Source organism: Mauremys mutica, chromosome 3, assembly GCF_020497125.1.
Source record: "Mauremys mutica isolate MM-2020 ecotype Southern chromosome 3, ASM2049712v1, whole genome shotgun sequence".
Taxonomy (NCBI): Eukaryota; Metazoa; Chordata; order Testudines; family Geoemydidae; genus Mauremys; species Mauremys mutica.
Window position 1 is genome coordinate 150,380,429 of NC_059074.1, and position 23,604 is coordinate 150,404,032.

General features: G+C 41.8%; 1 protein-coding gene across 1 annotated transcript in view; it reads left to right on the top strand.

Annotated features, from left to right (window-relative positions):
- Positions 1–23,604, top strand: part of DNAH8 (dynein axonemal heavy chain 8) — a 594,173-nt gene that overhangs the window by 562,829 nt on the left and 7,740 nt on the right. The window contains exons 87-92 of the mRNA XM_045010583.1: positions 6,648–6,764; positions 7,655–7,756; positions 8,297–8,457; positions 11,483–11,639; positions 15,442–15,594; positions 15,695–15,884. Of these exons, the coding sequence (XP_044866518.1) occupies positions 6,648–6,764; positions 7,655–7,756; positions 8,297–8,457; positions 11,483–11,639; positions 15,442–15,594; positions 15,695–15,884 (880 nt within the window). The remainder of the gene's footprint in view (positions 1–6,647; positions 6,765–7,654; positions 7,757–8,296; positions 8,458–11,482; positions 11,640–15,441; positions 15,595–15,694; positions 15,885–23,604) is intronic.

Consider the following 23,604-nt stretch of genomic DNA (forward strand, 5'->3'; position numbering starts at 1 on the left):
TAGGACTAGTTCTTTTATACTGACTACAATGGGCAGCAGGGCCGGCCTTAGGGAAAATGGTGCCCTGGGTGAACTTGTATTTTGGTGCCCTTTCTTTGAGTCCAGGTGCATGGAGGTTGAGTGGATAGGGGCACAGCTCCTCCAGCAGTGACTCCTCCCACTGCGGCTGCAATGGGAGCAGGAAGTAGGGGTGGGATGGGGTGCAGCGCTTCCTGCAGCCAGAGGAGGTTCAAAGAGGTGGGTCTGACCCAGCTCTGGGTGCAGCCCATGCAGCGGAAGAGGAAGTCCTGTCCCTCCCCTAAGAATTCTCCCATAGCTACTTCGGCTTTGCTGTGTAAATGGGATTAAAGTGAGATAAAATATATTTGTCGTGTGTAGCTAGCAATCAATACTAAGGCCTCCTTTTTACTCCACACTTGAATTTACAGGCAGACACATGAACCAGAAGAAAGAAAAGTCTCCTGCTACAGGGGGTCTGTGTTATTGAATGCACACTGGAACCAGTTTTTACTATGCTTCAGTGAGAAGCAGATATTGATGTATAGTTCTTTTTAGGCGCACTTACCTGTCCCTGTTCCCCCAGAATGCCTGGAAACCATCCCTGAAAAATCAGGAAAAATATGAAGACATTTACTGACAGCTCTGTCTTCACTGATCAGCTACAAGAAACAGAAGTTCTTCTTTGAGTGATTGCACATGTCCATTCCACTTCAGGTGTTTGCATGCCCAGTACACCAGAGTTGGAGATTTTTCCCTTAGCAGTACCTGTCAAGGTGGTGCCTCATGATGCTCTGCAATATATAAATGGCAGAACAGCCCCAACCCACTCAGTTCCTTCTTACCACCTGTAGTTGGAGGTCAGAACATGATAGCTTGCTTTTGCTACTGTTCTTCCTTTTGGTAACATTGTTCTTCTCTTGTATATAGTTTGGGATTTGTCTATAGCTTAGTGTAAGTTTCAATTTTGGTTGTTTTTCATAATTTAGTGGACTATCAGTTCCCACTTGTTCTGGATGCCAATGCCTGGTACCAGGGAATGCCTTGATTTCCTAGCTTTAAGCCTTGCACTGGCTGCAGGAAATCCATGCCAGTGAGTGACCTCATTCTCAGTGTCTAAAGTGGCTTGGTGAGGGTCATGTCCAAGACAGATGCCAAATCTGTAAGCCCTGGCCTAAAAAGGCTAGGGAGCTGAGGCTATGTCACCTTCTCCAAGAGGCTGTCCTGTGTCCACCATCATAGCTTTCCTGCTCAAGGCAGGCACTGACCACTTCTGCTTCAGATAGAAGTGCCCCTCCAGGCATTGCCACTCTCTTTCCCTGGTACCAAAAAGAAATAGCAGGGTACTTTGAAGGACTCATCCTCTAAGATATCAAGGCCCCTAGTACTGTCAACCAGTAAACAGTTTGGGAAGCAGGGTAGAGTATCTTCAGAGAAGAGCCATTCCTGGGTGCCACTGGATCTCAGGCAGGATCATCAATTCCAGCATCTGTGCCTCTTTGATTGACACTGACTACTGCTAGCAGACAAACCCATTCTGCAGTATCAACACCTTTAATGCAACAACAGCAGCATACGGGGGATCTCTCTGTACCAATAACCCCAGAGGCATATGCTGCAGCATGGGTGCCTCTGAGTATCATCATCTCCAGCAGTAAAAGAGACATCTTGCCTGGTACCAACAAACTCAGTCTGCATCATATCTACATACAGGTAAAGGCCATCTTCTGGTACCATAGCCAGCTTTGGATACTCCTTCACCTCCTTGACCAGTGCCATCCAGAGGCGAACCCAGTGTGCTCCCCTTGATACTGTCATCTCTAGAGTCTCAACAGCAGTCCTCAGCACCAAACATTACCACACATCCCAGGTCAAGTGACTCAGGCTTATCTTCAGAATCAGAGATTGCTGATATGTGTCTCGGTCCTGAGATAGGAGGCATCACTTTCCATTGCTGAGGAGTTTTCACCCTTGGTATCCAGCAGAGTTTCCAAATTGGTTGAGGGACATGAAAGAGGCCTGTTCAAGGGATGCACAAAATGGCCTTATGAATAGAAGAAAACCTTCTACTAGGTACATTTACTATTGAACTGGAATTTGTGGGCTCATCAGAAAGGTGTTTCACCAGTCTGGTCTTCTAAACAGCATGTTCTGAACTATTTATTCCACCTGAAATAGCAACATCCTTCCATTAGTTCCATCAGTTTTCATTCATTTAGAAGTTATCTCCACTTTCCACCCTCCAATTGCTAATCACTCAGTTCTCTCCAATCCAATATCACTCAGGTTCTTGAGGAGTCTGGGGTTATTTCCCCAAGTATTGGATCCTATCTTCCCTTGGGACTTAAATCTGGTATTAACAAGGCTGATGGCTTCACCCTTTGAACCACAGGCTAACTAGTAGTTGCTTCATCTTTCAATGAAAGTAGCCTTTTTGGTAGTGATCACCTCTGTGAGGAGGGGTAGAATTGTGAGCCCTGAGAGCTGACCCCATTATACAGTCTTTTATAAGGACAAAGTATATTTACTCCTACATCCAAAATTTCTGACTTAAGTAATCTCTCACTTCCACATCAATCAGGCAATATACTTACCAACTTTCTTTTCTAAGCCCCATGCTCATAAAGATGAGGAGACGCGCCATACCTGGGATGTCAGGAGAGCCTTAGCTTTTTACTTGGACAGGACTAACCCATTTAGGTCATCCTCGCAATTGTTCATGGCAGCCGCGGACAGGACGAAGGATATTCCAGTCTCAGCTCAGAGAATTTCATCATGGATTTCCTCCTGCATATATTTGTGCTACAACATTGCTAACGCCACACTGACAAAGTGGTAGGACATTTGTAGAGCTGCAGTTGGTCATCAGTACATACCTTTGTATCTCATTATGTCATGTCTCAGTCTAGAGATGATGGATTGAACTGCTTGTGATGCTTGTGATGCACCTGAAGTGCATGTGCAATCTCTCAAAAGAAGAAAAAGTGGTTCATTCTCACCCTCCTTCCCCACTATATGGCAGTCTGTCCAGTAAGTAGGAACTATGGAGGTCAAGGTGGCTCCGCCCTTTATACCACTGTGCAGCAGCATGAGGCAGCAGAGGGTGTGGTACTGCTAAGGAAAAAAATCTCTGACTCTGGAATGGACATGTGTGACACATCTTGAAGAACAACAGTTACAGAACAGGGTTAGTGACCATTTTTTCATGTGTCTGAAATGTGTAGTAGGGTCAGACTTCCAGCCAAAGACACAGCCAGCAGCAAGATCTAATAAGGCAGATAAACTTTCTTTTTAACACAAATATGCTGTCTCCCTGCAAATTTCTGACAGTATAACCCAATGTGTCAGTTGCTTCCTCTTCCACAGCCACTGTGTGTCCTCTAGATTCAGCTGTTGCTTCCGCATGCTGCTACTCAGCCATCTGACAGTGTCTCTGCTTGCTTGCTTTTTCTTTTCTTTTTTTTTTTTTCCTTCTTAGATCTGGTATTTTTTCAGACAGTCATACCAACATTATACATCTAACATTTGCAGCTAAGGGAATATATATAAATATCAGAGGGACAGAAGTCAGAAGGCTTTTGGGAGGTTCTCATCCTAGTAAATCCACACTGATTTCCTGTTGCTCTCTGAACCCATTCATTCTTTTGGGGACAGAATTATCCTTTTTTTTTTTTCAAAGTGGAAAAACATACCTTTAGACAAATGGACTCTGTCATTCTAACTGTTACTGTATAGAATGTGCCTCACTTCTCAGAAAATCTTATAAAGAAGAGTGATGCTACTGTATTTAGCATCTACAAGATATCTATGCTTTTCTTCCTTTCCCTTCAGATGAGCTGAATGAAGGTACTTTCTCTGCTGTTGTTTTTAAGTGCCCAAGCATTCAGAAGACTTCACAAAAGTCTTGACTCTCAAATGGCTTAACTGGCTTTTGGAGCATAGGATATTCAAGAAGGAATTTCTTTAGTGTATAAAAGAAGGTGTACAGCAAAGAAAAGTTTTAGTATCCACAGTTGTGCAATACTCATATCTCCATATAACTACTGCTACATTTGTCAGAAGTATCCAATGTTTAAGATCAACAACCAAAATTTTCAGTACACTGTCCTCCCTTTCAGCCTCAAAAATTTCCTCAAAGATTCTGATTGCAATAGTGGGATGTTCACATTTTTCTATATTTAGATGATTGTCCGGTGAATGATAAATCTCTTCCAAAGGTTCAGATTGTGGTTACAAATGAATTATTGAGATTTATTATGAATCTTCAAAAGAGTATTTTAGAACCATCTAAGATTCTAGTCTCTTTGGGATCTCACCTCAATACACAGGAGAGTTATGTGAATTTGTATCAGAAAAGGCTTCAGAGGAGTGTTAAGCCGGGGGTCTATGCAAGGCAGGTGGTCAGTGAATAAAAAAGACTTTATATTAGCATATTGGAAACGGAAGCTGTTTACTTGGCGTGTTTACATTTCAAGACAGACTTTTCAGAATCCAGTTCTAGTCTGTTCGGACAGTTTTGAGGTGAGGTCTTATCTCAATAACTGATGAGGGACTGAGAACGTAGCCATACTCAGAAAGATGGTACCCATCTTGAAATGGACAGGAAAAGAAATGCTCAGTTCCCAGCACAATCCATATTTGAATTTTGGGAAATTCAAAATCATAGCAGGTTGGCTCAGCCACTCCAGTGTGCATCTTAGGGAATGTAGCATTATCCCAGAAGTATTTCATCTGATTTGCATGATACATGGAGTTATAGTAATAGGCTTATTTAACAGAAGTCACAACTGCAAATTACTTCTCTTCCACACTAACAGGGATCAACTAGGAATAGACACAGGCTGTTCCTTGGAATTGCAGAGTTCTCTGTGCCTTCCCTTCTTTTCCCCCTCATTCTCAGAATGCTGTGAAAAGTATGAAGAGAAAAGGCAAAGCTGCATGGTTGCAGAGAAGCTTTCTTGTGGTCTTGACCCAACTGACCTAAGCAAAGCCCATGAACTCTACGGCTACTTGCTGCCAAAAAGTTAATTTTTCACTAACACTAGTAATCCATACACCTACCTGATTATTATTTTAACCAATTCCATTAGTGTGTTAATACTAGGAAAATTGCTTTTGGTTCCAGTGTGCACTAACAACATTTTCTTCTAATTCATTTTATTGATGTCATTTGTCTATCAATCACCCATAGAGAGAAAAGAAGCCGTTAGTATGGATTAGTGGTCTCTCAGAAATCCAATTCACAGGTAGAGAAAATTCCAGTTAGATCAGTATATACAATGCTCAGTACACATAGGCAGCAGATCTGTTGAGTAAGGTACCAATTTTTACATACTTATTTTTCTGACCATGACCACACTTCAACACATTAGGTGACTGGCATATTGAAGTCAATAGGATTTTTTTCCACTGACTTCAATGTGGCCAGGTTTTTACCCATTTACTGTTGCTAACTGGCAAGTTTTGTTGTTTGAGATGCTTAATAAATGTGCTATGTCTGAAACTGATTTTTAAAAATGTAAGTACAGTATTCCACAACTCCATCTTTATCTTGTATTTCCTTGCTTCTACATTTTGACAATTTTTAGAAGGAGCAAAATAGCATGCAACAGCCATTTACAAGGAGGACACAAATGTACATGTTCATACAGAGGAATAAAAATAACAGACTAGTACATATCTGAGATTCCCAGGTGTCATATCAAGAACATTGTCAGCAAATCATAGGCTTACACCTAGGGCGACCAGTAAAATTGAGACAGGGGGTGGGGGATGATAGAGCCTATATAAGAAAAAGACCCAAAAATCGGGACTGTCCCTATAAAATTGGGACATCTGGTCACCCTACCTACACCACATGAGGAGTTTAAAATGTGGTTGTGAGGGATGTAAGGCTGTTCAGTGTTTTATAATGCCTTCATTTTAAGGGCTACTTCTCCATATTTTAGATATAACTATTTTTCCTTTTACACTTACATTTACAGAGAAGCATACAATGCTAACCTGAAACATTAATAATGAAGGATCTGAGATAACATAAGGGAGGTAGATGGGCAGCCTTACCATGTGTAAAAGTGGTAAGAATTTTGAAAGGCATATAAATCAAAAGGCATCAGAGAAGGGATTAAGGCAAAAAGGACAATCTAAGTGCACTTGAGTAACTCAGTGTCATAATACGAAACTGAAAAATTAAAACTACTTTTAACAAATAGACCATACATAGAAAAAAAGAAAGATTATATCCTGAGTGGCAGACATGCTGAATCTATTGAAGTCAATGGGAACTGCAAGTGCTCATCACATCTGAAAATTAGGCCAAGTATAGTCCTTAACATAATACACTATCATCCTGATCCAGCAATAGAGACATGGGAGATTTTAAAACCCAGGGCTATTAAGATGATTAGGATGGGTAGTGATAAATGTTTTTGTTGTTTTTCTTTCACATGTTGTTCCAATATGCCGCACCTGAAACCCATTTTTAATTATTAATGCCACAGAGGAATGCATAATGGGGTATTTGGACTGTGTCATTTATTCACTGTAATCTTTAATTCCAGTTTAACTTCACCAGAAATAATAATGAAACAACATAGTGAGTAAATTTAAAGAAAACAGACTGACTATTTATTTTCAATGGTATTCTTAAGGAACGGCGCAAGTTTGGCCCTTTGGGTTGGAATATTCCCTATGAATTCAACTCTGCTGACTTTACAGCCAGCGTTCAGTTTATACAGAATCACTTAGATGAATGTGACATCAAGAAAGTGAGTAATATTTATGTAAACAGTATCTGTGATTGCTTCTTACTTCACATAGTTCTGTTTATATTGTGAAGAGTATTTATTCTTTCAGCCATACAAATAGTGACCAAAATGTCAATTCTGAAGGACAGTCAGTCTAGTATGGACACTATTATCCACATGAAAACTGTAAGAAAAAAAATTGCAAATTAATTGAAAAAGCATTAAGTGTTTTCTCATCAGTCACTATACGTCAAATTCTGCAGTTCTTACTCAGCCCATATTCCCATGGACTACATCCTCAGGATGCTCAAATCTGTGATGAGATTGGGGCAGAGTATGCCGGAGCTATAACTGGTTATTGTTTCTCAGCTTCTCCTATTTTGCCCTCTCCTGGGGTGCTGTGGGTGGCTGAGTCAGGGAGGGAAGACGTCCTTTGCTGAACATTCCCTTAGGTTCTGACAAAGGCAAACTTCTATCCTGTTCTCCTTAGGCTCCCAAGGTCTAGTGCACAGAAGCAGGTAATGGAATAGCCATCTTCTGCAATGCATCAGGTGGCCAGTGAGAGAGTGGCTGAGAAACGAGGAAGAGACTGCAGCTGTTCAAAGGCCTTCCAAACCACATCAAATCTGCTTTTGGGACTGCAAAGGAGGTGGTGGGAGGTTTTGGGGGAGGCAAAGACTCCATGTCATGGCAGGACCAATTCTAATACTTGAGTTTAAAAATTATAGGACATGATTCAGAGAATATATTTGTAATTTGTGATCAAACTTTGTCTTCTAAACACAGTCATCCTTGAGGGTCACAATTTAGAGCCTCAGAGACTACAGGGGTCCCCCAACCTACAGGTTGGACACCACTGCCATAGGTGGATATTGATTGTAACTACACTATTTTATTTTATTTGTATCTAGGGTATATCATGGAGCACAGTACGATACATGATTGGAGAAGTACAATATGGAGGTCGGGTCACTGATGATTACGATAAGCGTCTTCTTAATTGTTTTGCAAGGGTAAGAGCTTGAAAATACAGAAAATCTGACAACTGTATCAATATTCATTTTTACTAAAATATATAATGTGATTGTGATTTTTATAGTTAGATTTCATGCAGTGAATATTTAAGTCAATATTGCAATTATATTGTATGAAGAGAATCATCTAGAGTGTCAGAAGTCTTATTTCTGGTGGGTTTTTATCTCCTCAACACTCTACTTGTAAAAGCCTTGCCTTGTGGGTAAAGTACACAAATTATCCTTCTTAGCCCATCAGGTTCTCTTCCTTGAATAGCCCTCTTAAAATAGGAGCATGAACACTTTTTAATAAAGAAAATTAATTTACACAACTTGAACTCACGTTTTGAAGGAATCACTTTGAAATGACACAGCCTTATTTTTGTTTTAGAGTAAAATGACTGGTTTTAGCCCAACTAGAATTCTAACTTCCCAAGAAGACTGAAGAAAATAAATGAGAGGTTGAAATCCGTGGGTGAAATGGCAAAGTTATCCAAAGTTTTGATTTCTCTAAGTGTGTCTTTTCTTTATTTTGCACAGGTGTGGTTCAGTGAAAAGATGTTTGAGAGCACATTTTGTTTCTACACTGGATATAAAATCCCAGTATGCAAAACTCTGGATCAGTATCAGGAGTACATTCAGACCCTCCCTGCCATGGATAGCCCAGAAGTCTTTGGTCTTCACCCAAATGCTGACATCACGTAAGTGGTTCTCAAACATTATGACGCTGAGGATTTTTTCTTTCAATTTTTGAAAACAGAGCCCTATCATATATATTTGTGTAAAAGCATACATTTCACAGGGAAAATCTTGGACCTGTATGGAGTCCACTGCTTGAGGAAGCTTTTATGGACTCTTTGAAAGCAACAGTTTTCAATTTAAAAACATCTTTTTCAAAATATTAACCTGTGGTAATGTACATGTAGACTGAAAGCAGTCTAGCAGCTTTATGGTGTATCTCTGATAACAATTTTACTTATTCTTTTAAAGCAATCACTTACTTTCAAAAACAATGGAAGGAAAGCCATAGAAGTCTTTTTAGAATTCTGCTAACATTAGCCAACTTGTGTATTGTAAAATTATTCATGTTTATATTAATATGTGCATTCACTTACAGTGACAGATACCATGCAATTCAACAATAAAAAGTTGGTAATGTTTGCATTCTGCTCCATGCTTCCAATTCATAAACCTTTTTTGCTCGTATACACATTTTTATCAAATAATTCTTTGGGTGACACTTTCTTTACAGGTTTCAGAGTGGTAGCCGTGTTAGTCTGTATCAGCAAAAACAACGAGGGGTATTTGTGGCACCTTAGAGACTGACAAATTTATTTGGGCATAAGCTTTCATGGGCTAAAACCCACTTCATCAGATGCATGGAGTGGAAAATACAGAGGCAGGTATAAATACACAGTGCATGAAAAGATGGGAGTTGCCTTACCAAGTGGAGGGCCAGTGCTAACGAGACAATTCAATTAAGGTGGAAGTGGGCTATTCTCAACAGTGGAATACCAAGGGAGGAAAAAATCACTTTTGTAAAGGTAATGAGACTAGTATAATCAGGATGGCCCATTTCAAACAGTTGACAAGAAGGTGTGAGTAACAGTAGGGGGAAATTAGTTTTTGTAGTGACCCATCCACTCCCAGTCTTTATTCAGGCCTAATTTGATGGTGTCCAGTTTGCAAATTAATTCCAGTTCTGCAGTTTCTCGTTGGAGTCTGTTTTTGAAGTTTTTTTGTTGAAGAATTGCCATTTTTAAGTCTGTTATTGAGTGTTCAGGGAGATTGAAGTGTTCTCTGACTGGTTTTTGAACATTATAATTCTTGACGTCTGATTTGTGTCCATTTATTCTTTTGTATAGAAACTGACCGGTTTGGCCAATGTACATGTCAGAAGGGCATTTCTGGCACATGATGGCATATATCACATTGGTAGATGTGCAGGTGAATGAGCCCTTGATGGTGTGGCTGATGTGATTAGGTGCTATGATGGTGTTCCTTGAATAGATATGCGGACGGAATTGGCAACGGGGTTTGTTGCAGGGATAGGTTCCTAGGTTAGTTTTTGGTGTGTGGTGTGTAGTTGCCGGTGAGTATTTGCTTTAAGTTGGGGGGCTGTCTGTAAGCGGGGACTGGCCTGTCTTCCAAGGTCTGTGTGAGTGAGGGATCGTCCTTCATGATAGGTTGTAGATCCTTGATGATGCGCTGGAGAGGTTTTAGTTGGGGGCTGAAGGTGACGGCTAGCGGCATTCTAATTTCCCCCACTGGTAATTTGAAATGGGCCACCCTGATTACATTGGCCTCATTACCACTACAAAAGTGATTGTTCCTCCCTTGGTATTCTACTGTTGAGAATAGCCCTCTTCCACCTTAATTGAATTGTCTCGTTAGTACTGACCCCCCCACTTGGTAAGGCAACTCCTATCTTTTCATGTACTGTGTATTTATACCTGTCTACTGTATTTTCCATTCCGTGCATCTGATGAAGTGGGTTTTAGCCCATGAAAGCTTATGCCTAAATAAATGTGTTAGTCTCTAAGGTGCCACAAGTACTCTTCATTGTTTTTACTTTCTTTACAGTATGCTTTTTGATGTAACAGTAACCTTTGTTGCCATCTCCCTTGTATATTTCCACAATTCCATTATTTAAAAATGGCTTTTTGGCATCACTTAGTACCCACTCAGTTTTTGATTCACAAACAATATATGCAACAGCTTGGCTTTTATTTTCTTCAACTAATATTGTATGATCTCTAACAAGATATATTGAATCATCATTTTTCCCTGCAGTTTCTATAATTCTGTCATGAATTATGTCATTTGCAAGATGTTTGTACTCATTGTTTATAGGACTGTTATAAACTGATCAAATGTTTCATTTGCAATTTTTAAGAAGTGTTAAACACCTGGTATTCAAATGTGATATAGTTGTAAGAACTCAATATTGTCTAGAATTTTTGTTCAGGGCATTGTTTTTGCACATTTCTTTATCCTCAAGTGTTGTAGGGCTGGCACTGACTACCTTCTTTTGGGGTCAAAATATAGCATATATTTATTCACTTCTTTATATTGACTTAGAGCATAACCTTACACTAGCACTGCCCAGGCTGTATTTATTCTGTAGATAGGGGGTTTTAATCTCCAATGCTGTAAATCCAGAAATTTTTACCATCAATCCTGTACTGCCTTATGAAAGAATGGATTTACTATTTAATAAGGGCCTTTACAGCTAGCCTTGTGTAATGGGGACAGTATGCATAGCTCTGCCCACCCTCACTCCCAAGAAGCAGCCCAAGGACAGTAATTCTTGGCCACAAATCCTTCCCTTCTTCTTCATAGAAAAATAACTTGTTACAGCTCCTTGACAAATTACAGATTTCCCTCCTTTCTCCTCCCACAAAAGCCAGCACGTTGGGGGAGAAGATTCAAGACATTGCTCTCTCCTTACTCTCTTGTTACCAGAATAGAATAATATCCCTGTGGAACATGCTCTTCCTCCTATTCCTGGAGTAGAACTCTAAGGAGGTCACACAAAGGTCCCTTACCCTACTGCATGCTCAGCACTGGGAAACAATCTCTACCCTGAGGAGTTCACAATCTAGTTGATAACCTGATAGGTGTTTTCCATTTTCTAACTTCAATGATTCTACAGTGCATACAGTTTAGCTGTAACGAAGCTATGTAATTTATGAAATATTCCTAATGATTTAATATTCCTCTCAGATATCAGAGTAACACCGCAGCCAATGTTCTTGACACCATTACCAATATTCAACCTAAGGAAAGTGGAGGTGGAGCAGGAGAAACTCGTGAAGCCATTGTATACCGATTAGCTGAAGATATGCTGGACAAACTGCCTCCTGATTATGTACCCCATGAGGTAAACTAGTCTGGGTTTTTTAATTTCTTCTTCAAGCAATTGCACACGTGCATTCCACTCCTGGGTGTGCGTGTGCCCTGCACATAGTTGCTGGAAATTTTTCTCTCAGTGGTACCTGTCTGAGTGGTTTGAGTGCCCTCTTCTGCTGTGTGCTGCTGATGCTAGTGTAAAGGGCCCAACCAATCCCGAAGCATCTCATTTCCTTCATACCACCCGTGACGATCGCTGGAACTGATCTTCTTGCTTTTGAAAGTACTTTCAGTGGACTGTGTTCTCCTGTGTTTTATTGTAAATAGTTTAGTGTTTGTTTAGTTAATTAGTTAGGTTTTTACCCCATCTGAGGATTTCAGCTGATTCCTGGTGCCAAGGGATGCCTCAGTTACCAGGCTTTAAGCCCCACATTAAGGCTATGTCCATGAGTGACCTGCACTCAAGTTGCTTGAAGTGCCTCAAGGAAACTCATACTGGGGGAGTAGTGCCAAACTTTGCAGGGACTTTAAGCCTCACACAAAGAAAACCGTGAAGCCAGGTTAAAGTTTCTACTCATGGAGGTGGCCTTGAGTCTTCCATTTGAGCCAGGTTGGTCAGATTCTGCACCAAGTGCCTGAGTCCCAACACTGCTCACCATCCCCAGTGCCTAATAAGAGGCATAAAAAGCAGACTGACAAAAGGAGGAGATCGCTTGCACTGAATTTAGTCACAGGGATAGAAGTAGACTTTTGTGGTAAAGCTCTCTTCTGCTTTGGTACCGCCAAAGATGGCATCATTGACTTCAGTGCCTCGGCACGTTCTGTTGAGTCTGTAACCAGAGGGAGCTCCTTCCACCTCTGTGGCATCACACCATACTGACACTGTCACAGTACCGACCATGCTAGAGGCGTTTGAGGCTGCCAAGAACCTCCTGACCCTGTCGGTGCCTGTACTGCTGGCAGTACAAGAGTTGATGCTGTTGGTGCCAGTGCACACAGAAGAACCAGCAGAATCACTACAGCACTCAGTACCATGCCAGCCTCACATACTCCTGACAGCTCGTCCTTCAGTACCACCAAAGGGAAAACCTGTGGTGCTTTCCCTGCAGATTTTCCTGCAGTCACTGGCACCATCTGGAATAATGCCTCCAGGGCCAGTGGAAAAAGAATCATTGTCTTCCAAGTCAGAGGTCGGGTCCTACATTTCCTGTCCTCAGAGCCACGCTCGCTACCCCTCCTCCAGAAGTTTCTACCCTTTCATGGATCTGGTCACAGGAGTACCATCAAGCGGTTGGCCAGGAGGTCACTGGGGGCCTATGCCTATCCAGTGGCCTTTTGGAATTCAGGGGGCTTTGAGCCCATTTCCAGATCCTATTCCACGCACTCCTATTCAGTGGCATTGGAATGGTGTGTGCACCTACCCACCGGGTAGCACCTGTTCCTGACTCTGGTACCAGGCCAAGTACTGGACATCAAGAGCCAGCTCAACAGGACCCTGCAGATCAAGAAATGGAGGAAGAGCATCCACAGGCAATGCTGGCCTCCTCTTCCTCTTCCCTTAAAGAAGCAGTCTCAGGGGGGGACATGTCGCCTCCCTCAGATGGCTATAAGGTGCACCAGGAATAGTTAGAGGGTTTCCTTAAGTCTATACATACAGGTGGAGGAAGTAAAAGAATCCTCTCATTGCCTGGTTGATATTTTAGCTACTGCAGGTCCTTCAAAAGTGGCTCTGCCTTTCAATGAGGCCATTATGGTCCCACTTAAGGGTCTATGGCAGACCCCTGCATCCCTTTCCCCCACTTCAAAAAGGGCTGAGCACAAGTATTATGCACCTGCCCAAAGTTATGAGTTCCTTTACTCTCATCCCTTTACTCCTTTCTCCCTGGTAGTGTCTGCTGCCAATGAGAGAGACAAAGCCTGGGGCATCTGGACACAACCCTAAAATCAAAAGATTCAAAAAAGTTAGATGTGTTTGATAGGAAAGTTTGTTCTGTTGTGGGGTTGCAGCTCAGGAATGCAAACCAGCATGCACTTTTGGGCAGGTATGACTTTAACGTATAGAACTCCATGCTAAAATTTAAAAACATGCCCCAAAAGGATGCTAGGCAGGAATTCTCCTCACTAGTGGATTTGGGAGAATCAGTGGTAAGGGCCTCACTACAAGCTTCTGTGAGTGTGGTTGGCTCAGCAGCCAGGTTTATGGCTTTCACAATGGCCATGTGTAGGATCTCCTAGTTAGAGTCCTCTGGGCTCCTGGCGAAGGTCCAACAGACTGGTCAGGACCATCACTTGGAGGGATCCTTGCTCCTTTCGGAGCAGACTGATGCTAAGCTCCATGGGATAAAGGCCTTGAGGGCAATATTAAAATCCCTTGGTTTGCACACCCCGGCCCCTTCCAGGAAGCAATTCAGGGCTCAGCAAACCCCTTCAGTATTCTGCTCCAGCTGTCCAACAGGACCTGCAGAAAAAGAATAGAGGTTATAGGCACAGACCACCTCCTCCTTCTACTTCTGCATCAATGCCTGCCCCTCCTAGACATCCAGTTTGTTCCAAGCAGGCATTTTGATGGGACACTCAAGGATACTGTACCAATTCCCAGGATGCCAGACCCCATTCTTCCTTTGTTTGTAAACCACCTTTCCCATTTTCTCAGTGCTTGGTCCCATATCATCACAGACTGTTGGATGTTAAGCATCGTAGAAGTAGGATACACCCTCCAGTTTATTTCTACCCCTCCTTCCCACTCTCCTTCCCAGTCCCTCTTCAGGGACACCTCACATGAAGAATTTCAGGTCCAGGAGGTTCAGTCTCTCCTTCAGGTGGGAGCCACAGAGGAGTTTCCACAGCATTAAGAGGGAAGGGTTTCTACTCCCATTATTTCCTAATCCCGAAAGCCAAGGGATGTCTCAGATCTACTTTAGACCTGCATTTGGCTCAACAACTATCTCAAAAAGATAAAGTTTTGCATGGTCACCCTGGCATCCATTATTACCTCTCTGGATCCTGGAGACTGATATGCCACCCTTGATTTAAAAGATGCGTACTTTCAAGTATCAACATACCAAGGGCACAGAAAGTTCCTCATATTCATAGTGAAACACTGACATTACCAGTTCATGGTGCTTCCGTTCGGCCTGTCTGCAGCTACTCGGGTGTTCACAAAACGTATGGTTGTGGTATCGGCTTTCCTCAGGAGACTAGGAGTGCAGGTCTACCCTTACGTGGATGACTGGCTAGTCACAACTCAGTCCAAACCCCAGGTTATATCCAGCATGCACTGTTACCACAAATCTCCAATTACAAGTGCAGGACATCAAGCCAGCTAAAGTGGAGCACCCACAGAGGTAACCATCTCGAAGAACCTCAGTTACTGCACAAGGTAAGTAACCTTCTCTTCAGTCATGGTTTCAGCGGTTGGATTGTATGAACCTATGTGCTTCACTATCACTGCTTACTTTCACTGTCACAAATATTCCCCTTCCTCAAACTTCATCAGAGCCTTTTTGCCTAAGTTCCTGCTTTGCAGATCTAAGAAACCATATCCTGATGCAGACTCAGCCATCTAAGGAGCTGTTACAAGATCCTTGATTATTTCTTGTCAGAATCTGAATCTCTTAGAAAAAGATGGATTCAATAAGAATATTTACTGACTTCCCCTGAGTCCCCCTTCCTCCCTCTAAAAATCCCACTGGGTTGTGTTTCCACAATCTCAAATCACAGGCCTATCATTTATTTTTCTCAGTACTAAAAAAGCATTAAACTACCATATAGACAATATTTGCAAAACTTCAAAATTTAATTGACTTGTTTTCTCTACATTTCCTGTATTTTAGGTGAAAGCCCGTTTAATAAAGATGGGACACCTTAATTCTATGAATATTTTTCTTCGTCAAGAAATTGACCGAATGCAAAAGGTTATTACAATACTCCGAAACAGTCTGAATGATCTTAAGTTAGCCATAGAAGGAACCATTATTATGAGTGAGGTGAGTATATGCATCTTTATCATAAAAAAGTACTCACTTTATAACTAACACATTTCAGCTGTTTCAGTTAATTCATATATTATTATTTTCACTTTTTCAGAATTTGAGAGATGCACTTGATAATATGTATGATGCTCGAATTCCTCAACTGTGGAAAAGGGTATCTTGGGATTCTTCAACACTTGGATTCTGGTTTACTGAACTCCTGGAAAGAAATACTCAGTTCCATACCTGGATATTTGAAGGGAGACCAAATGTGTTCTGGATGACTGGATTTTTTAATCCACAAGGTAGGTACTGGCAGGATTTTGCTAATATTTATAGTACGGTGTATTATGTTTAATCACAATCTGATGCATTTCACTACATATGTCATTGAATGTAGTTGATGAAAAATGATGAAATAATGAGAAGTAGTTGTTTTCTTCAATTCAGGAGTCTGGGTTATGGACCTAATGTAGCAAAAAAAATAACAATTTCTAAAGGAAATATATTTTTATTTCCTGGTTTCCTTATGAATTGTAACCTTTCATCTAATTTTAAACTGCAAGTTGCAAGTACTGGAGACCTGCATTCTGCTACAACAGGTAATTTAGAAACTGCACAGTAGCAAAAACAGACATGAGCATATTGTGAGGGAACTGGTTTTGTACATTGTAGAGAGATGTTATTTGTTGGCTTGTTTTAACCTAGATCAGATTGGTTCATTATAGGTAGGAGGTGGAACCCTCTCTCTTTCATTCTATTCTACCAGTCTTACAATGTAAACTCTTTGAGTCAGGTAATATATTTTATTAATATACTCTGTGATTTGTAAAGTGCCACATACATTTGCAATATTACATAAACAGTAGTAATGAAAACCTATTATGTAAATATTCCACCAGGGACAAATCTTTTCTTGACTTCTCAGTGGCTATTGGCACCGTCAACCATTTCATACATCTTGACATCCTGTCCTCTTTTGGTCAGCTTCTTGTGAGGACATTGTTGCAAGCCTCACTAGATATCACTGATACAGCTGCACGCTCCATCTCAACAGCAGCGGTGATGCAGGCACTTCCTGGCTTTACCTTTCTGGCTTTCCAAGGGAGGTCCAGTTCACTGTGAAGGAGCTTCCTTTTGAAGCATCCAAATTCTTTGCAGAAAAGACAGATGAATCCCTCCCTACACTAAAAAAATTCCAGACCCACTTTGCATTCACTGGGAATTTACAAGGCATTATAAACCCCAACAGAAAAGACAGTGATTACAAAAGCGTATACCAGCTGCCCCACATCACAGCCATCTGCATCTAAACACCAATTTTGGTGTGTTGGGTGAGCCCCGAGCTCCCAACCGCACTTTTATTTGCTGCAACAACCCAAACATCTCCACCCCTTTGGTAACCGCCTTCCCAGTTTTGACGAAAAGAGTAACATATAACCACAGACAAGTGGGTATTGGAGATCATCATCTCCACAGGATATTTGATCCACTTTACCTATCTCTTTCCTGTCCCCCTTCACGGACCCTTCTCACCTTTTACATCAGGAAACAAACTGTCTTCTGAACCTAGGTGCTATAGAACCAATATCCACCCAACAGAGAGGGAAGGGCTTCTATTTAAATTTCTTCTTGATACCAAAAAAGAACAGTGGTTGGAGAACCATTCTGGGTCTAAGATCACTCAATGGATTTGTAAAGATACAATGCTTTACTTTACAATGGTTACTTTGGCAGCAATAATCCCATCTGTAGGCCAGGGGAACTAGTTCTTGGCCCTTGACCTACAAGATGCTTACTTTGATATCACAATCTACCCATCCCACAGAAGGTTTCTAAGAATCACTCTGGGACAAGACCACTTTCAATACAATGTGCTCCCATTCTGTCGATCATCCGCACCTAAGTGTTCTCAAAGGTCTTTTCTGTGGTAATGGAACACGTTTGCAAACAAGTAATTACGATATTCCTATATCTAGGCGATTCCCTGCTCAAAGCACGCTCCTTTGATGATGATTTGAGGGCCACACGAAAGATTATGGACCTATTCCTCCAACTGGGACTACAATCCAAAAGTCCACATTAACTCCATTCATTCATAGAGGCCTACCCACATACAGTAGAGACCAAAGCTTTCCTTCCATCACACAGGTTCAGTACCTTAGCCAACTTAATTTTGACAGGTCAGACCAGCCTTCAGACCTTGGGGACATGTGGGACACGTGGCAATGAGCACCTTTGTAATAAATCACATGACACTCCACATGCGCTGCCTTCAAGGATGGCTCAGAACAGTGTACGTACAAGCACACACAGCTTAAACTTTTAATGATGCCCTTGTCAGTCAAAACCTCCCTTGACTGTCAGAAAGACCCTCACAATGTCTGCGCAGGTGTTCTCGTCACTCAGCCAAACCCAACGTTAATATTGACAACAGATACATCCCTGTTAGGATAGGGAGTCCACCTGGACACCCAGGCTATCTAAGGCAAATGGTCCCCACTTGAATCCACACTACATATCAATTTACTGGAACTCAGAGCAGTCAGGAATGCCTGTACACATTTCCTACCACTGATCAGGGGCAACATATAAAGATTATGGCAAACAACATCTCGTATGTTTTACATAAACCACTAGGGAGGAGTAAGATCACCTTCCCTTTGTGCTGAGGCAGTGAAACTCTGGAACTGGTGCATCTGCTACCACAGCAACATCTCTTATCAGACTTATTTGCTGCAGCCAGAAACAAGAAGTGCTCCCAGTTCTGCTTCAGGGCCAGCCTGGGACATCACTCTCTTTGAGATGCCTTTCTCCTACATTGGAACACAGGTCTCTTCTATGCCTTTCCACCAATTCCTCTAATATCCAAGGTCCTTCTCAAGACAAGAAAACAAAGAGCCAGGGTTATACTTATAGTTCCCACATGTTCAAGACAAACATAGTTTCCATACCTTGCTCAACTGGCAACTTACCTACCAATCACTCTCCAGCCTGTTCCTCATCTCTTCTCTCAGGATGCTGGCCAGATAAGAACATAAGAACATAAGAAAGGCCGTACCGGGTCAGACCAAAGGTCCATCTAGCCCAGTATCTGTCTACCGACAGTGGCCAATGCCAGGTGCCCCAGAGGGAGTGCACCTAACAGGCAATGATCAAGTGATCTCTCTCCTGCCATCCATCTCCATCCTCTGACGAACAGAGGCTAGGGACACCATTCTTACCCATCCTGGCTAATAGCCATTTATGGACTTAGCCACCATGAATTTATCCAGTCCCCTTTTAAACATTGTTATAGTCCTAGCCTTCACAACCTCCTCAGGTAAGGAGTTCCACAAGTTGACTGTGCGCTGTGTGAAGAAGAACTTCCTTTTATTTGTTTTAAACCTGCTGCCTATTAATTTCATTTGGTGACCCCTAGTTCTTGTATTATGGGAATAAGTAAATAACTTTTCCTTATCCACTTTCTCAACATCACTCATGATTTTATATACCTCTATCATGTCCCCCCTTAGTCTTCTCTTTTCCAAGCTGAAGAGTCCTAGCCTCTTTAATCTTTCCTTGTATGGGACCCTCTCTAAACCCCTAATCATTTTAGTTGCCCTTTTCTGAACCTTTTCTAGTGCTAGAATATCTTTTTTGAGGTGAGGAGACCACATCTGTACACAGTATTCGAGATGTGGGCGTACCATGGATTTATATAAGGGCAATAATATATTCTCAGTCTTATTCTCTATCCCCTTTTTAATGATTCCTAACATCCTGTTTGCTTTTTTGACCGCCTCTGCACACTGCGTGGACATCTTCAGAGAACTATCCACGATGACGCCAAGATCTTTTTCCTGACTCGTTGTAGCTAAATTAGCCCCCATCATGTTGTATGTATAGTTGGGGTTATTTTTTCCAATGTGCATTACTTTACATTTATCCACATTAAATTTCATTTGTCATTTTGTTGCCCAATCACTTAGTTTTGTGAGATCTTTTTGAAGTTCTTCACAATCTGCTTTGGTCTTAACTATCTTGAGCAGTTTAGTATCATCTGCAAACTTTGCCACCTCACTGTTTACTCCTTTCTCCAGATCATTTATGAATAAATTGAATAGGACTGGTCCGAGGACTGACCCTTGGGGAACACCACTAGTTACCCCTCTCCATTCTGAGAATTTACCATTAATTCCTACCCTTTGTTCCCTGTCCTTTAACCAGTTCTCAATCCATGAAAGGACCTTCCCTTTTATCCCATGACAGCTTAATTTACGTAAGAGCCTTTGGTGAGGGACCTTGTCAAAGGCTTTCTGGAAATCTAAGTACACTATGTCCACCGGATCCCCCTTGTCCACATGTTTGTTGACCCCTTCAAAGAACTCTAATAGATTAGTAAGACACGATTTCCCTTTACAGAAACCATGTTGACTATTGCTCAAGAGTTTATGTTTTCCTATGTGTCTGACAATTTTATTCTTTACTATTGTTTCAACTAATTTGCCCGGTACCGACGTTAGAATTACCGGTCTGTAATTGCCAGGATCACCCCTAGAGCCCTTTTTAAATATTGGCGTTTCATTAGCTAACTTCCAGTCATTGGGTACAAAAGCCGATTTAAAGGACAGGTTACAAACCTTAGTTAATAGTTCCGCAACTTCACATTTGAGTTCTTTCAGAACTCTTGGGTGAATGCCATCTGGTCCCGGTGACTTGTTAATGTTGAGTTTATCAATTAATTCCAAAACCTCCTCTAGGTACACTTCAATCTGTGACAGTTCCTCAGATTTGTCACCTACAAAAGCCAGCTCAGGTTTGGGAATCTCCCTAACATCCTCAGCCGTGAAGACTGAAGCAAAGAATCCATTTAGTTTCTCCGCAATGACTTTATCGTCTTTAAGCGCTCCTTTTGTATTTTGATCATCAAGGGGCCCCACTGGTTGTTTAGCAGGCTTCCTGCTTCTGATGTACTTAAAAAACATTTTGTTATTACCTTTGGAGTTTTTGGCTAGCCGTTCTTCAAACTCCTCTTTGGCTTTTCTTATTACACTCTTGCACTTAAGTTGACAGTGTTTGTGCTCCTTTCTATTTGCCTCACTAGGATTTGACTTCCACTTCTTAAAGGAAGTATTTTTATCTCTCACTGCTTCTTTTACAAGGTTGTTAAGCCACGGTGGCTCTTTTTTTAGTTCTTTTACTGTTTTTCTTAATTTGAGGTATACATTGAAGTTGGGCCTCTATTATGGTGTCTTTAAAAAGGGCCCATGCAACTTGCAGGGATTTCACTTTAGTCACTGTACCTTTTAACTTTTGTCTAACTAACCCCCTCATTTTTGTATAGTTCCCCCTTTTGAAATTAAATGCCACAGTGTTGGGCAGTTGAGGTGTTCTTCCCACCACAGGGATGTTGAATGCTATTGTATTATGGTCACTATTTCCAAGCGGTCCTGCTATAGTTACCTCTTGGACCAGCTCCTGCGCTCCACTCAGGATTAAATCTAGAGTTGCCTCTCCCCTTGTGGGTTCCCGTACTAGCTGCTCCATGAAGCAGTCATTTAAAGTATCGAGAAATTTTATCTCTGCATTTCGTCCTGAAGTGAAATGTTCCCAGTCAATATGGGGATAATTGAAATCCCCCACTATTATTGGGTTCTTAATTTTGATAGCCTCTCTAATTTCCCTTAGCATTTCATCATCACTATTACTGTCCTGGTCAGGTGGTCGATAATAGATCCCTAATGTTATATTTTTACTAGAGCATGAAATTTCTATCCATAGAGACTCTATGGAACATGTGGATTCACTTAAGATTTTTACTTCATTTGAATCTACACTTTCTTTCACATATAGTGCCACTCCTCCCCCTGCACGACCTGTTCTGTCCTTCCGATATATTTTGTACCCCGAAATGATTGTGTCCCATTGATTGGTCTCAGTCCACCAGGTTTCTGTGATGCCTATTATATCTATATCCTCCTTTATCACAAGGCACTCTAGTTCACCCATCTTATTATTTAGACTTCTGGCATTTGTGTACAAGCACTTTAAAAACTTGTCCCTGTTTATTAGCCTGCCTTTTTCTGATGTGCCAGATTCTTTTTTATGTGACTGTTTATCATCTGATCCGGCCCTTACATTATACTTTTCAGTCCTCTGCTCCTGGCTATAACCTGGATATTCTCTATCATCAGACTCTCCCCTAAGAGAAGTCTGTGTCCGATCCACATGCTCCTCTGCAGCAGATCCAGCACCCCATCTACAGGTTCTCCGACTCAAGGTGTGGCTCCTCGATAGTTCCAAAGCTAGGAAATTATCTGCCCTGAGGATGTAAAGACAGTGCTGCTACAGAGCAGGAAACTAACTACTTATCACACATATATTCAAAAGTGGAAGAGATTCCAACTCTGGTGTGACTCAAAACACATTTCTCCTACATCCTCTCCATTACCGCTTGTGTTAGATTACATCCTAGAACTAAAAGGGTCAGGATTATTGCTAAACTCCATAAAAGTGCCTCTCACAGCTATCCCTACCTTCCATCATAAGATAGATGGTTATTCTGCTTTGGCCCTCCTACAACAAGAAGGTTTCTCAAGGATCTGAGTAACCTCTTCCCACAAATTTGGTGCCCTACTCTGGCATGGGACCTCGACCTTGTCCTTAGGTGTTTTATGAGGCCTCCCTCTGAACTCCTGGCCACCTGCTCTCTTCTACACCTCTTGACGAAAACTGCATTCCTAGTGGCCATTTCGTCTGCTCAGAGAGTGGGAGAGATAGGTGCTGTAATGGCAAAAACGAGGTTACATTATGACTGCACCCCAAGTTCCTACCAAAAATATCTTCAGAGTTCCATATAAATCAGCTTATCCACCTTTCAGACTTTTTTTTCTGAAACCACACCAGGAAAAAAGGGAGGTGATTTTACACACACTCTATGTCAGGAGAGCATTAGCCTTCTTTTGGATAGGAGTAAACCCTTCAGGAAATCTCACAGACTATTTCTCTCCATTGTGGACTGATTGAAGGGATTCTCAATCTCTAAACAAAAACTGCATTCCCATTGCTATCACACTCACAACCTTCAACCTCCCTCTAGAGTTTGAACTCACTTCACGAGATCTCTCTCCACTTCCATAGCCTTTTTTAAGGATGTTCCAATTGCAGAAATATGCAGAACAGTGACTTGGACTTCTGCTCATACATTTGCTGAACATTATGTAGTCACTCAGAACTCAGCTTCCGATGCCATATTTGGCTCCACTGTTTTATCCTCAATCCTAGACTTGACTCTGAAACCCCACCTCTCTATTAGGGGCCCTGCTGCAGTCCCCTAGAGTGACACTACTCGAAGACACTACATAGGGACACTACTCGAAGAAGAAAAGGTTACTCTCCTTGTGCAGTAACTGTGGTTTTGCAGATTGTATGTCCCTAGGCATGCTCCACTACCTGCCCTCCTCCCGTCTGCTTCAGAGTTATTACCAATGAGATCTGTGATAGAGAAGGAACTCAGGGTGGATTGCCTGCACAGCGCTATCTAGCCCTGATGAAGGGCATGAGACTGGGAGAGCACATGTGCAGGCCAAATGGATACTGCTCCCTAAAATCTCCAATCTGAGGCACAGGGGGCACGAATACACCTGGCGCACCCATAAGGACTCACATCTCGAAGAACCACAGTTACTGCACAAGGTGAGTAACCTTTTCTTCTGTCTAGGTAATCTTATCCATTCTCACAGGTTTGACTGCTATCTCTAAGCCAGTGATTCACAAATCTATTTTTCTGTACTGTTGACCTTTTCTTCCTTTATTCTGGCTGCATTTCAGCCTGTCTCTATGACATCTCCATGTAGTTGTCTAGCTGGCAGTATAAACCAAACATGGCTAAAACTCAGCTCTTCATCTTTCCTCCCAAACCTTCCCCTGTTCTTCCATTCTTAGTAACCTTTGACAACACTGCCATCCTGTCAGGAACTCAGGACAATAATTTTGATATCGTTTTTTACTCCCCTTTCCCCAGGCCATATCCAACTCTTGTAG